At 43.5% G+C, this 15,369-nt stretch overlaps 1 protein-coding gene across 1 annotated transcript in view; it reads left to right on the forward strand.

The window, feature by feature from the left end:
• Window positions 1-15,369, forward strand: part of LOC144499605 (gamma-secretase subunit Aph-1b) — a 76,727-nt gene that overhangs the window by 40,048 nt on the left and 21,310 nt on the right. The window contains exon 4 of the mRNA XM_078221753.1: window positions 1,943-2,065. Within this exon, the coding sequence (XP_078077879.1) occupies window positions 1,943-2,065 (123 nt within the window). The remainder of the gene's footprint in view (window positions 1-1,942; window positions 2,066-15,369) is intronic.

Consider the following 15,369-nt stretch of genomic DNA (forward strand, 5'->3'; position numbering starts at 1 on the left):
CATTTAATGGCTGATCTCAATTTGGCCTCAACTCCATTTGCCTGCGCATTCACCATAGCCCTTCAAACCATTACTAATTAAAAATCTGTTCACCTCCTCCTCAAATTTACTCAAAGACCCGACATCCACCACACTCTGGGGTAGTGAATTCCACAGACTCACGACCCTTTGAGAAAAATCATTTCTCCTCATCTCTGTTTTAAATCTGCCACCCCTTTTCCTAAAACTGTGACCTCTTGTTCTAGATTGCCCTGTAAGAGGAAACATATTTTTCACGTCTATTTTGTCAATCACCCTTATCTTGTACACATCAATTAGATCTCTCATTCTTCTAAACTCCGAGGAATATAGGCCTCAATTGGCAAATATCTCTTTGTAAAACGGACCCCTCATCTCTGGAATCACCTGGAGTACTGTGTAGAGTTTTGGTCTCCTTACACATATTGATACATAGAAGATAGGAGCAGGAGGAGGCCATTTGGCCCTTCGAGCCTGCTCCGCCATTCATCACGATCATGGCCCCTTGTCCATCTCAATAGTCTAATCATGCTTTCTCCTTACTTAAGAAAGGACATAATTGCATTTGAAACAGTTCAGTGAAGATTCATTCGACTGATTCCTGGGATAAAGGTGTTATCTTATGAGGAAAGTTTGGCCAGATTTGGCCTGTATCCATTGGAGTTTTAAAACATGGGATCTTGAATGGACTTGACAGAGTGGATGCTGAAAAGATGTTTGGCACTTTGGGAGAGACTGGAACAAGGGAACACAGTTTAAGAATAAGGGTCTCCCATTTAAGACACAGATGAGAATTGTTTTCTCTCTGTGGGTCATTGGTCTGTAGCATTCTCTTCCCCAAAGAGCAGTGCAAGCAGGTTTACTGAATATTTTTAAGACCGAGTTACATGGATTCTTGTTTGACAAGAGAGTTAAAGGGTATAGTGGGTAGACAGGAAAGTAGAGTTGAGGCCACAATCAGACCAGCCAAGATCTTATCAAATGGCGGAATAGGGTCAAAAGGCAATTGCTTATTCCTGCTGCTAATTTGTTTGCTTGTATGTTTGTCCATTTGTCAGGGCTGCCTTGCCATTCCTCTATATTTTAGATAATAAATCTTGCCAATACTGATAAATCTTTATGCTTGAAACAAATCATCAGCTATTTGCTTCTCTTCGGTTGACTTAAGAGTCACTTCATTATGGAAGTTAGTGGAATATTTTACTGAACACTTTATTTATCAAACATTAAAATTTTTATTTTTCCAGCTTAATCAAATTCCCTCACTTTAGAGAAAGGCAAACAAAGTTGCAATACTTCCCTGTGGTATCACTAATTTTCTCTTTCTTTCTCAAACTTGAGCACGTCCTGGTCTGCTGCAGCTGCTGAGTCTCTGCTCAGTTAAGTCATGCAGCCAATTTACACAATAGAAGGTCCCACAAACAGCAATGTGATAATGACCAGATAATTTGTTTTGGTGATGTTGGTCGACGGACCAACAAACATGTCCAAGTCACTGCCTGGAGAACATAACACAAGGACATATTTTGAAAGGTTCATACTTTGTTTTGAGTAAAGTTTATTTATTAGTCACAAGTAAGGCTTACATTAACACTGCAATGAAGTTGCTGTGAAATTCCCCTAGTCGCCACACTTCGGCACCTGTTCGAGTCAATGCACCTAACCAGCACGTCTTTCAGACAATGGGAGGAAACCGGAGCACCCGGAGGAAACCCACACAGACACGGGGAGAACGTGCAAACTCCACACACACAGTGACCCAAGCCGGGTATTGAACCTGGGTCCCTGGTGCTGTGAGGCAGCAGTGCTAACCACTGTGCTACCATGCTGCCCTAGATGGATTTATGTTGCAATTTTTCCATGAGCTTTTTTTCTTGCCATGTATTTTAAATTGCAAATTAAAGTTGTCCTTTTGTATTTTCAGTGGCAGGACTTGGATTTGGAATAATGAGCGGAGCTTTCTCTGTTGTCAACATACTTGCAGGATCTGTGGGACCAGGAACTGTGGGAATCTTTAGTGATTCTCAGTATTACTTCCTCACATCAGGTATTCTCTTTAGTATTTCAAATATCCTTGATGAACAAAGCTTCAGTCTGCCATACACAATTCCATTGAATATTGAGTTTTCAGCAAAATAAATGATTGAATTAGTTTGTTTTTTAAAATGTTAAACACTTTAGAAGTAAAATATCTTTTGTAATTTGCTCTGTTTCCCTAAACCTGCTCGATCAAGAGGGTTTGATATTGCTATGATTGGCTGTGCTGGAACTGCAGCAGTGTTTATTAGGGTTAACTTTACAAATGCAAGCTACCAAGAGGAATCTTATCTACTGGCTGTGTATTGACTAACCTGAATGAGTTCAACCCTAGTGGGGTAAATCACTTTACACATTCCTGTTGATATCCGTAATGACCTTCAAATCAATGAAGCACCGATATTTTAACATGGCTGGTCACTGGTTTACCCTCTGTGTTCTCTGGTCTTTGCTAATAAAAGGATTGCGCACAGGTTCAGATAAGGCAGGATGTATTTATCTGCCATCACCAACTGGAGATGTGAAGGCGTGATCTCTAAGTCATGGTGAAAAATATTTTCTTTGTATAAGCCTTCATATTTTGATTAGTATTAGCACTTTCAGACTAATTAACAAATTTATTCTGAGGACATATTTTGTGTTGATTTCTTGGATATTTCTCCAGTGCAATTATATATGATCAGTCCAGGGTTTCCAACCCACCAGGATTACCAATGGAACACTACTGGACAATGTTTCATCAGCATCCTTGTTAATTGTATGGTATTTTTGAATATTTAATTGATCAGATGGTGGATTTTAACTATGGATTAAATTGTGCTGTGTATAAAGAGCAGTTTGAAACTGGCATTTGTTTTAGGCGCAGGTTTATAATATGTATTTCTGTAAATAAAAGCTTGTAAATATTGGGCTCCAATTCAACCTTCAACACCTACCTTTCTAAAATAAAGCATCCTCTTTATGAAAATTTGATGTTCATCCCGTCAGGCAGGGAGAATTTAATCTCAAAAGATGCATCTGAGTGTCCAGCATTACAGCAATTAAAACTTGCATTTAATATCCCAAGGCTTTTCACAGGAATGTTGCTGAACATAGTTTGGCAACAGGCCCCATAAGGAGATTGAGACAGGTGAGGCAGGTCTTAAAAAGCATCTTAAATAAAGGAGGAGAGAGAGATAGAGTTCTGAAATGTTTCGAGGAGGGAATTGCAGAGCTTAATGGCTCGACAACAGAAGGCATGTGGGACGATGAAAATTAGGGATGTACAAAATGTGAGGATTTCAAGATGTGCAGATTTCAGAGGGTTACAAGGTTTAGAGGTGGCTGCAGTGATCGAGCAAACAGTGTTAGTGCACACTTTTACAAACTCCACTGTTGTGGTGGGAGGAACCTTTCCACACTGGCTTATGGCCGCAGCTGTGACCACCTCTCTGTGACAGCTGCAAGTGAGTATGACCTCCAATTGAATTTAGAGTGCTGACCCGCAGCCTGCCATGGGAGGTTGTCTCCAGGTATCTGCCAGGATGTCATGGGGGGGAGAGAGCCCACAGATGACTAAAATTCCAGTCAGCCTCTGATCATTGGCTTTGATAGACTTTTTAATTATATTAGCAGGCTGCCCACTTCTTGTAGGTGGGTGGTTGTTATCCCACCCATCCTGCCTCCTTAACAATGGTCCAAAGGTGGTAAGTTAATGGCAAATCAGCATGTTGGCCAGCACTGAGAAATTCTGAGCTTGTTTGCTTCAGTTCCTGTCTCCTACGATCTTCCAAAATCCAACCCTTTGTGTTTGTCTGTATGTGCGAGGATGAGAGAGTAAAATACTAATTAACGGTAAAAACTCGTTTTTTGTGCAGTTCTGATGGCAGAGGAAACAGAGGTTGGAAACAGAGGTTTTGAAAACTTATAGAACATGTAAACATAATGAAACATGGTTTAGGGATTTGCATACGTTGTGATTTGTTGCTCATCTGACCATTTGGGTTGTGTACATATTGAAATCTGTTTATTTTGTTCCAGATGATGTGGCTCATAGATATTTTTCTGCAGTATTCTGGTAACCATATAGAAAAGTAGTACATCAAAGTAAAAATGAAACTATGGACCAAATCTAGATTTAAAAGCAGCAGATAGAGATCTTTGGGGCTTTTTTTTTCATACATTGGATGTGAATGTCGCAGCTTAAGCCAGGATTGATTTCCCATCCCTAATTTATTTTTTTATTTGTTCATGGGATGTGGGTTCTGCTGGTGGGCCAGCATTTATTCCACATCCCTAAGGGCATTTTAAAAATCAACTACAGTGGACCTGGAGTCACATATAGGCCAGACCAAGTAAGAACAACAGATATCCTTCCCTGAAGGACGTTGTGAACCAGGAGGATTTTTACCACATTTGACAATGGTTTCATGGTCAGCATTGGACATTTAATTCCAGATTATTTTACTGAATTCGAGGGGACGATTCTCCCAAAAGTGCTGAATTGGTGGGAAAACTGTTCTAGATCACGACTGTTTTCTCAGTTCAACTTCTCACTCGAATCTCCGCACTCTGTGCACTGCAGTCCCAATGCACTCCCAGTCGTGAATCTCATTAAAAATCCAGGGGGGGGCGGTGTCTATTTGCGCCGAGTCTGACAGTTCTGGAACTCTGCGCATGCACAGTGGCCCCGATCTGTCAGTCTCCCCGTTTGCTGACAAGCTCGATCACTGGTAGCCTGGGACCCCCCCCCGGACCAATCGTGGCCCCCCCAGCAATTCCCGGGTCAGCCCTGAGCCCCCTGTCCCAGAGCGCCCCAATGTGGCTATCTCCAGCACCCCTCCCCCCGGCCCAAGGGAGGCAGGCTCGCCCCAATCGCTGCCCTCCCTCCATCCCAGACTGAACGTCATGCAGAGTGGCAGTGGGACCCCCACCCCCACCAATTGCCCCTAGGCATCACTCACAATAGGCCTTGTCTGGTGGGCAGTGCCAAGGTGCCCCCTGGGCATGGGCACTTTGCCTTTTGGGCAGTGCCAGGGGGCACAGGCTGACACTGCCAGGAAGCCCATGCCCAGGGGCACCGCCGCCCGACCCCCTGGGGTGGCCCCGATTGCCCACGCCTCATTCCGATGGTGTCTCCCGCTAGTTCCCCGAATGTGGAGAGCTACTCTAAACCACACCGGAATGAAGCACTCCTGGCGGGGTGGGAGATTCAATCGGGACCGGTAAATTCCTGATAATGACATTTGAAATACATTTAAAACATATTTAAAGAAAGATTCAAATTACTTATCTGCCTTCCTGCCGGTTTCCAGCATGGTCTGGACTCCCAACTGTTCTCTGGCTCTGGGAGATGTGCATGCATTCCCGGCGCATGCCCAAATCCCGGAACAAGGCTGGCGATGTGCATCTCCCATCCCGACCTGCCGGAAAAGTTGCAGGTCGGGATGGGAGAATCTCCCCCCAGATTTTACCATCTGCTGTAGTAGGATTCAAACATGGGTCCCCAGAGTATGGCCCTGGGTCTTCAGATTACTACTCCAGCGACAATACCACTCTGCCACTGCCTCCCCAGTTAGTCTGGAGAAAGTGGAGGTGAGCTGCTTTTTGAACTGCTGCAATCGATGTGGTGTAGGTGCACCCACAGTGCTGTTTGTGAAGGTGTCCTAGGATTTTGACCCAGTGACAGTGGAGGAATGGTGATATAGTTCTAAGTCAGAGCAACGAGTGGCTTGGAGGGGAAATTGCAGGTGGTGACGCTGTCATGTGTCTGCTGCCCTTGACTTTTTAGATGCTAGTGGTTGTGGGTTTGGAAGTTTAAGGAGCCTTGGTAAGTTCCTGTAGTACATCTTGTAGATGTTACATATTGCTGCCACTGGGTTCCTCTGATGGCACCCTATCCACAATCAAGCAGGCTGTTTTGTCCCAGATAGTGTCTAGCTTCTTGAGTATTGTTGGAGCTACACTCATCTAGGTAAGTAGGAAGTATTCCATCATACTCCTAACGTGTGCCTTGTAGTTGGTGGACTGGTGTTGGGAGTCAGAAGGTGAGTTAATTGATTGAAAGTGAATTTCTAAGAAGACAAGAATAGAGTTAAGAAAATCTGCGTGCCTGTCACAATGTGTGTTTATGTGAACCTATCTATTTACTGTAATATTCGCCTAGGAATATTGTAAACTCAAAATATTTGAAGAGTGATTTTATGCCTTGCGTAGCTCTCTCTAGATAGTAAACAGGGTAAAGTGGCCTGAAGATTTGTGGGTAAAAGTAACAGCGTATTGACCCGGATTCAATTCTGGCCTAGGGCTGCTGTCTGTGTGGTGTTTGCACCTTCTCCTGTGTCTGCATGGGTTTCCTCCGGGTGCTCTGGTTTTCTCCCACACTCCGAAGATGTGCTGGTTAGGTTGATTGGTCATGCTAAGTTACCCCTTAGTGTCAGGGGGATTATCAGGGTAAATACAAGACTACAAGATGATCAGAGGATTAGATAGGATAGATAGTGAGAGCCTTTTTCCTCGAATGTTGATAGCTCGCACGAGGGGACATGGCTTTAAATTGAGGGATGCTAGATATAGGACAGATGTCAGAGGTAGGTTCTTCACTCAGAGAGTAGTAAGGGTGTGGAATGCCCTGCCTGTGGCAGTAGTGGACTCGCCAACATTGAGGGCATTTAAATGGTCATTGGACAAACATATGGATGATATTGGAATAGCGTAGGTTAGATGGGCTTTAGATTGGTTTCATGGACGGCGCAACATCGAGGGCCGAAGGGCCTGTAGTGCGCTATAATGTTCTATGTTCTATATGTGGCGTTACAGGGATAGGACCTGGGTTGGATGGGTGTTGATGTAGGCTTGATGGGCCGAGTAGCCTCCTTCTGCACTGTAGGGATTCTATATATTGGAGTAAACCTCCAGTATATGCAAAAATCAGGAAGTTGCTATCTGGATTGCACTGCTAGAGACTCTGATACATTGAAATTTCGCCAAGAGATCCAGCATTGAAATACATGGATTGGGGTGAAGCTGCAGTGCTCTTGTAGTAGATGTTCACTAAAATTGCCAGATAAAGCAAGTACTTGTACATTCTAGTTTTAAGTAATTTTTTTAAAGGTGTCTGAAGTCCTAACTGGTGCCAAGCAATCTCTCTGGCATTATAATTCTTTTGCTTTCCTTTTGTTTTTCAAATCTCTCTTCATCTCATCTTTCTCTCCTTATTTAGATTTCTATACATGATTTGGCATAGTTATTCTAACTTGCATTTCATGATTCATACTCTGCATACCACACTAAGAATTCTTCACTAGGACTTGTTAAGGAGATGCACAGTTACTGGCCATTCTCACACAGGTCCTGGACCACTCTTGGAAGATGTTGTGGCAAAATGGATTGCCAAATACCTAAAGTTTTTAATTTTTTAGAATCTCTGACAATAATTAAAATTGGTAGGAACAAAATTGCACACTTGTGCAAATTAATTATCAGTGCCAGAGAGATTGTTTGGAAGTAACTGCTAATCACAATGTTCCATTGCAAAAGCTCACAGAAAGTGTATGTTTAATGAATGACTGACGCCATTCCTTTGCTGCTGATACAGTATCCGGGCCAGTGGCTCCAAAGTAAGGAAGCTGATCTCTGATTAAACTGTTATCAGTTTTTACCTTGTTATTTTTAAACAAGTGCATATTATTAATTTCTGCTGCTGGAAGATTGTAGGCTGTGTAAAAACTCTTTCTATTTAAATGACAACTTTAAAGTGACTGGCATTTAATTCATTGATTGTCAACTTTCGTCAGTAATGTTATTAGAATAAAGGAAGCATTTCCAGAGCTTTTATTGGAAATATATATATTGTGGATAGAATGTGAGTTTTATAAAGTGAGATGAAAATGTTTGCAGCAACAACTTGTATTTATATAGACCTTTAATGTAGTCAAATGTCCTGAGGCATTTCATAGGAATGTCATGGAGTCACATAAGGATATATTAATACAAGTGACCAGAGGGCTAATTAAAGAGGTAGGTCTTAAGGGATGACTTAAAGAAGGAGAAAAAAGAAAGGTGGCAAAATTTAGGGAGGGAATTCCAGTGCCAAGGGCTTTGGCAGCTGAGGAGTTGCACAAGAAATGGAGGAGTGCAGTTATCTTGGAAGGTTGTAGGGCTGGAGGGAATTACAGGGATAAGGAGAGGCCATGAAAAGAATGACAATTTTAAAATCCAAGCTAATATTCAACTCTGAGGCGATGTAGGTTAGTGAACATAGGGTGATAGGCAAATGGGACGTGGAGGGAATTAGGATTTGGGCATTATAATATTGGATAAGCATAAGTTTCTGTAAGATAGGAGATGACAGTCCGGCCAGTAGTTGATTTGAATCGTCAAGAGTAAAGACAACACCAAGATGTGAATGAGGATCTCAGTGCAGATGAGCCAAGGCAGGGCTGAGTTGGGTAAGGGTGGAAGTAAGGGTGGTCTTAGTGATGGCATGGATGTGCACTTAGAAGCCTGTCTTAAGGTCAAATATGACACCGAAATTATGAACAGCCTGGTTCAACCGTGCACTGTTGCCATGGAGAGGGAAAGAGTCTGTGGCTAAGGAATAGAGTTTGTGATGGGGACGGAAGACAGGATGCTGCAGAAAGCTTTCGTCGAAGATAAACAAACTCTGTGCCATGATTTTCATCTTTCCTGATGTTACTTGAATTTGGCGCTACATCAAAGAAGCACCAGGTATTCAACAACAGTGATGCCAAGAAGCAAAATAAGTAGCCGATCATATTGAAGAACGTTCACACACAACAAGCCAAGAAGTTATCTGCATTGGTTATCCTTCACTTTTGATGGCAAAACAGGTTAAACCTGAAAGATACTTCTGGATTTCTGCAGTTAACTGCACATGTGCAGACTCCAGAAGTTGCTGTCCAGCAAATGGCGACAAATATTCTGTCATTACAGCAGTAAAATTTGGACCAATGGCTTTGTCAATTGCTTTATGCTCACATTGTACATTCTTGATTCAGTGATGCTTGAAAATGTGGTTGAGAATAGCCCATTCTTGGGAACTTGGGGAATTAAATATTGACGTCTTGAGGAGAGTACATATTACAGAGAAGGAGGTGCTGGAAGTCCTAAAGCGCATCAAGGTAGATAAATTTGCGGGACCTGATGAGGTATATCCCAAGACGTTGTGGGAGGCTAGGGAGGAAATTGCGGGTCCCCCAGCCGAGATATTTGATTCATTGATAGTCACGGGTGAGGTGCCTGAAGATTGGAGAGTGGCAAATGTTGTGCCTTTGTTTAAAAAGGGCTGCAGGGAAAAGCCTGGGAACTACAGGCCAGTTGGCCTCACATCTGTGGTGGGTAAATTGTTGGAAGGTACTTTGAGAGACAGGATCTACAGGCATTTAGAGATGCAAGGACTGATTAGGGGCAGTCACCATGGCTTTGTGAGTGGAAAATCATGTCTCACAAATTTGATTTGAGTTTTTTGAAGAGGTAACCAAGAAGGTAGATGAGGGCAGTGCAGTTGATGTTGTCTATATGGACTTTAGCAAGGCCTTTGACAAGGTACCGCATGGCAGGTTGTTGCATAAAGTTAAATCTCTCGGGATCCAGGGTGAGGTATCTAAATGGATACAAAATTGGCTTCTTGACAGAAGCCAGAGGATGGTTGGAGAGAGCTGTTTTTCAAACTGGAGGCCTGTGACCAGCGGTGTGCCTCAGGGTTCAGTGCTGGGCCCACTGTTATTTGTCATTTATATTAATGATTTGGATGAGAATATAGGGGGCATGGTTAGTAAGTTTGCTGATGACACCAAGATTGGTGGCATGGTGAACAGTGAGGAAGGTTATCTCCAATTGCAGCGGGATCTTGATCAATTGGGCCAGTGGGCTGACAAATGCGAGGTAATGCATTTTGGTAGATTGAACCAAGGCAGGACTTACTCAGTTAATGGTAGGGTGTTGGGGAGAGTTACAAAACAAAGAGATCTAGGGGTACATGTTCATAGCTCCTTGAAAGTGGAGTCACAGGTGGACAGAGTGGTGAAGAAGGCATTCGGCATTCTTGGTTTCATCGGTCAGAACATTGAATACAGGAGTTGGGACGTCTTGTTGAAGTTGTACAAGACATTGGTAAGGCCACACTTGGAATACTGTGTGCAATTCTGGTCACCCTATTATAGAAAGGATGTTATTAAACTAGAAAGAGTGCAGAAAAGATTTACTAGGATGCTACCAGGACTTGATGGATTGAGTTATAAGGAGAGGCTGAATAGACTGGGACTTTTTTCTCTGGAGCGTAGGAGGCTGAGGGGTGACCTTATCGAGGTCTATAAAATAATGAGGGGCATCGACAAGGTAGATAGTCAATATCTTTTCCCAAAGGTAGGGGAGTCTAAAACTAGAGGGCATAGGTTTAAGGTGAGAGGGGAGAGATACAAAAGTGTCCAGAGGGGCAATTTTTTCACAGAGGGCGGTGAGTGTTTGGAACAAGCTGCCAGAGGTAGTAGTAGAGGAGGGTCCAATTTTATCTTTTAAAAAACATTTGGATAGTTACATGTGGTAAGATGGATATAGAAGGATATGGGTCAAATGTGGGCAATTGGGATTAGCTGAGGGTTTTTTTTAAAAAAAGGGCAGCATGGACAAGTTGGGCCGAAGGGCCTGTTTCCATGCTGTAAACCTCTATGACTCTAAACCTCTATTTGTGCGTATTGCTGTTGTGCAGTCTGATTTCATGAACTGAATCTGTTCATAAAACTGTCAGTCCAAACGAAGTGATCAGACCCCTTTATAGCAGTGTGAACAACCCTCACTGACCTGAATTCATTAGTAGGACTTGGAGCTCAGTTAAAGTTTAAAGTTTATTTATTAGTGTTACAAGTAGGCTTACATTAACACTTCAATGAAGTTACTGTGAAAATCTGGCACCTATTCGGGTACTCTGAGGGAGAATTTAATATGGCCAATACACCTAACCAGCACATCTTTTGGACTGTGGGAGGAAACTGGAACACCCGGAGGAAACCCACGCTGACACCGGAATAATGTGCAAACTCCACACAAACAGAATCGAACCTGGATCCCTGGCATTGAAGCAGCAATGCTTGCCACCGTGCCACCCAGTGAAGCATTCCTAATGAGATTTCATCACACAACTGTATCAACAAAGCCCTCAGAACTGAATATATTAAATCCTGTGAAGTATTGGACCAGATGGCCATCTGTTCAACTGCTTCAAAAGCTGAGCAAATGGCTGGGCTGTTGATCAATTTAAAGATGAAAGCACAGGGTCTAAATGACACATGAACATATGAATCTCAATACTGTTGAATGCAGGAAAGCTCATAATCCAGTGGATAATGTACCCTAATGCATCTGAATATTTTCACAATGCTGGGCAGTTTAATGGTCATTTAGCTCTTAAGAACAAAGTTCTATCATCAATCACTGCATTTAAAACATACTTCAATTATCATAGTGTCTAATTACTGCGTGATTTCAACAACGATTTATGAACCTAACTGTGCAAAAGTTTTTAACACCAGTACAGGCTTCTCCCCTAAGTCACAACTCCTCTGACCTGATGTGGTTTTCATAAGGTTCAGAAATCTACCTGCCCTGCTGAACATTTTGAAGTGGAGATGCCGGCGTTGGACTGGGGTGAACACAGTAAGAAGTCTCACAACACCAGGTTAAAGTCCAACAGGTTTATTTGGTAGCAAATACCATAAGTTTCGGAGCACTGCTCCTTCGTCAGATGGAGTGGAAATGTGCTCTCAAACAGTGCACAGCGACACAACATCAAGTTACAGAATACTGATTAGAATGCAAATCCCTAAAGCCAGCCAGGTCTTAAAGGTACAGACAATGTGGGTGGAGGGAGCATTAAACACAGGTTAAAGAGATGTGTATTGTCTCCAGACAGTACAGCTAGTGAGATTCTGCAAGCCCAGGAGGCAAACTGTGGGGGTTACTGATAATGTGACATAAATCCAACATCCAGGTTTAGGCCGTCCTCATGTGTGCGGAACGTGGCTATCAGTTTCTGCTCAGCGACTCTGCGCTGTCGTGTGTCGTGAAGGCCGCCTTGGAGAACGCTTACCTGAAGATCCAAGGCTGAATGCCCGTGACTGCTGAAATGCTCCCCCACAGGAAGAGAACAGTCTTGCCCGGTGATTGTCAAGCGGTGTTCATTCATCCGTTGTCGTAGCGTCTGCATGGTTTCCCCAATGTACCATGCCTCGGGACATCCTTTCCTGCAGCGTATCAGGTAGACAATGTTGGCCGAGTTGCAAGAGTATGTACCGTGTACCTGGTAGATGGCGTTCTCACGTGAGATGATGGCATCCGTGTCGATGATCCGGCACGTCTTGCAGAGGTTGCTGTGGCAGGGTTGTGTGGTGTCGTGGTCACTGTTCTCCTGAAGGCTGGGTAGTTTGCTGCGGACAATGGTCTGTTTGAGGTTGCGTGGTTGTTTGAAGGCAAGAAGTGGGGGTGTGGGGATGGCCTTGGCGAGATGTTCGTCTTCATCAATGACATATTGAAGGCTCAGGAGGAGATGCCGTAGCTTCTCTGCTCCGGGGAAGTACTGGACGACGAAGGGTACTCTGTCCACCGTGTCCCGTGTTTGTCTTCTGAGGAGGTCAGTGCGGTTTTTCGCTGTGGCGCGTCGGAACTGTTGATCAATGAATCGAGCGCCATATCCTGTTCTTATGAGGGCATCATTCAGCGTCTGGAGGTGTCTGTTGCGATCCTCCTCATCCGAACAGATCCTGTGTATTCGGAGGGCTTGTCCGTAGGGGATGGCTTCTTTAACGTGTTTAGGGTGGAAGCTGGAGAAGTGGAGCATCATGAGGTTATCCGTGGGCTTGCGGTACAGTGAGGTGCTGAGGTGACCGTCCTTAATGGAGATGCGTGTGTTCAAGAATGCAACCGATTCCAGAGAGTAGTCCATGGTGAGTCTGATGGTGGGATGGAACTTGTTGATGTCATCATATAGTTGTTTCAGTGATTGCTCACCATGACTCCAAAGGAAGAAAATATCATCGGTGTATCTATGGCTTTAGGGATTCGCATTCTAATCAGTATTCTGTAACTTGATGTTGTGTCGCTGTGCACTGTTTGAGAGCACATTTCCACTCCATCTGACGAAGGAGCAGCGCTCTGAAAGCCTATGGTATTTGCTACCAAATAAACCTGTTGGACTTTAACCTGGTGTTGTGAGACTTCTTACTGTGAACATTTTGAACCCCACGAAATATAAAATTGAGGTAGGCAGCAATATGGCAGTCCCGACATAGGTTTTTGGTTTGTCGGACAGTGTTCTGCCATATTTTCTATACTGGTGGCTAGTAGGAATGAGAATTCCAGTCTCCTCACGGCAAAATCTGGCCCCTAATTTCAGGCAAAGAGATTTGTCATTTAAGACTGAAGAAAATGTTTGTGAATCTTTGGAATTCTCTGTCCCAGAAGGCTGTCAATGATCCCCATCTTGAAAGTATTCAATAAATCTATGACCACTTAAGGGAATCCAGGAATATGGGGATAAAGTGGAGTTGATGTAAAAGTTCAGGCAGGGTCTTACTGAATGGCAGAGCATCCTTGTCTCTTATTTATGTTTTTGAAATGTATGTGCATTCTTTTTATATACTTAGTGTAATTATTATGTCAATGGGCTAGTAGTTCAAATAGTCTGGAATAATAACCTCCAACATCCTCCGACTCATCCATGACATGTCAACAACAGTCCTCGCCAATGGAAATAGGATAGAAACCTTCATAAATAATAAAAGCAAATTACTGGAGAATCTGAAACCAAAAGAGCAAATGCTGGAAAATCTCAGCAGGTCTGGCAGCATCTGTAAGGAGAGAAAAGAGCTGATGTTTCGAGTCCAGATGACCCTTTGTCAAAGCTAAAAAGTACAGAAAGTGGGAGATAGTTATACTGCAGGGTGAGGGAATGAAAGATGAGTCATAGCCACAGAAACCAGGGGAAAAGGCTGCTAATGGCAGCCCATAGAGAGAATAAAGGATATGAATAGCTAAACGGCAGAGGAGCTGAAATCAGGGGGTAAGCTGTGACATATGAAGATTGTGTGTGTGTGTGGGGTGGGGGGTGGTGGGGGGGGGGGGGCGGCGCGAGGAGAAACCCTTCTAGAAACCTTCATGGTCACTAATGGAGTCAAGCAGGGATGTACCATCAGCCCCATCCTATTCTCCATTTTCATCGCCATCATCCTTCATCTTGTCAAGAGCAAACACCCCATTGGAATGGACATCCTCTACAAGATAAATGGAAACTTTCCCGCCTCAACCGGTTGAAATTCAAGAAGAAAAACGACATTGGCATCGTTTGTGGAATTCCAGTATGACATCGCCATCTCTGCTCTCTCTGAAGAGAAACTCCAAGCCATGCTTGACGCCTTTGCGGGAGTATATCAAAGAATCTGTCTCAGCCTCGACCTCAAGAAGACAAGTCCTTTACTAACTCGTTCCAGGCAAGATTCGGTCTCTCCCTCTTTCAAGGTCAATGGAGAAATCTTCCCAAATCTCCAGAAACGCAATTTAGGTGCCAATGTTGGGAAACCCTTGCTCAGTTGAGACCTACTTGGAGGAATCTCCTGAATGAAGAGACGCAACTCTTCGAGGACACTCGGCGGTAAGAGGAGGACTGGAAAAGGAATCTCAGCAAACTAGAGTCCAAAGAGTGAACCCATTTCCCAGAAGTACCTGCCAGGTGTGTGGTCGAAGATGTGGCCCTCGGATCTGACTTACCAGCTACGCAAGGACCCACAGAACCCATGACCAGTAACACACAGTTTCTCAGGTGGACAATCATACTCGTTAGCGAGTGATCGCTGAAGAAGTCAAAATGACCGAGAATAATAATCCAGAGACTCAGTTTTAATTCAGCCGTAGTAGTTAATGAGTTTTGTTGTTTTTAAGTGCTTGCATCAGTAAATGTGACCACGAAACAGGCAAATTATTGCGAATCCCAAACATCCTTTGGGAAACAATAACAATAACTTGCATTTATATACCAGTTTTAACATCATAAAATGACCCAAGGTGCTTCATAGCAGCATTATAAAACAAAATATGACATTGAGCCACAGAGAAAGCAATATTGGGTTAGGTGACCAAATACTCGTTTTAATGAGTTCCTTAAAGGCAGAGAAAGAGGGGTAAGGAGAGTATTCCGGAGCGTAGGGACGGGGAAGTGAATATGTGGCCACCGATGGTGGTGGAGTGTTTAAAATCAGGGATGCACAAGAGGAAGGAAAAGAAAGCCAGTGGAAGGAAAAATACTCCTGTCTGTCATGTCTCATTCCT

This window comes from Mustelus asterias, chromosome 1 (genome assembly GCF_964213995.1).
Source record: "Mustelus asterias chromosome 1, sMusAst1.hap1.1, whole genome shotgun sequence".
Lineage (NCBI taxonomy): Eukaryota > Metazoa > Chordata > Chondrichthyes > Carcharhiniformes > Triakidae > Mustelus > Mustelus asterias.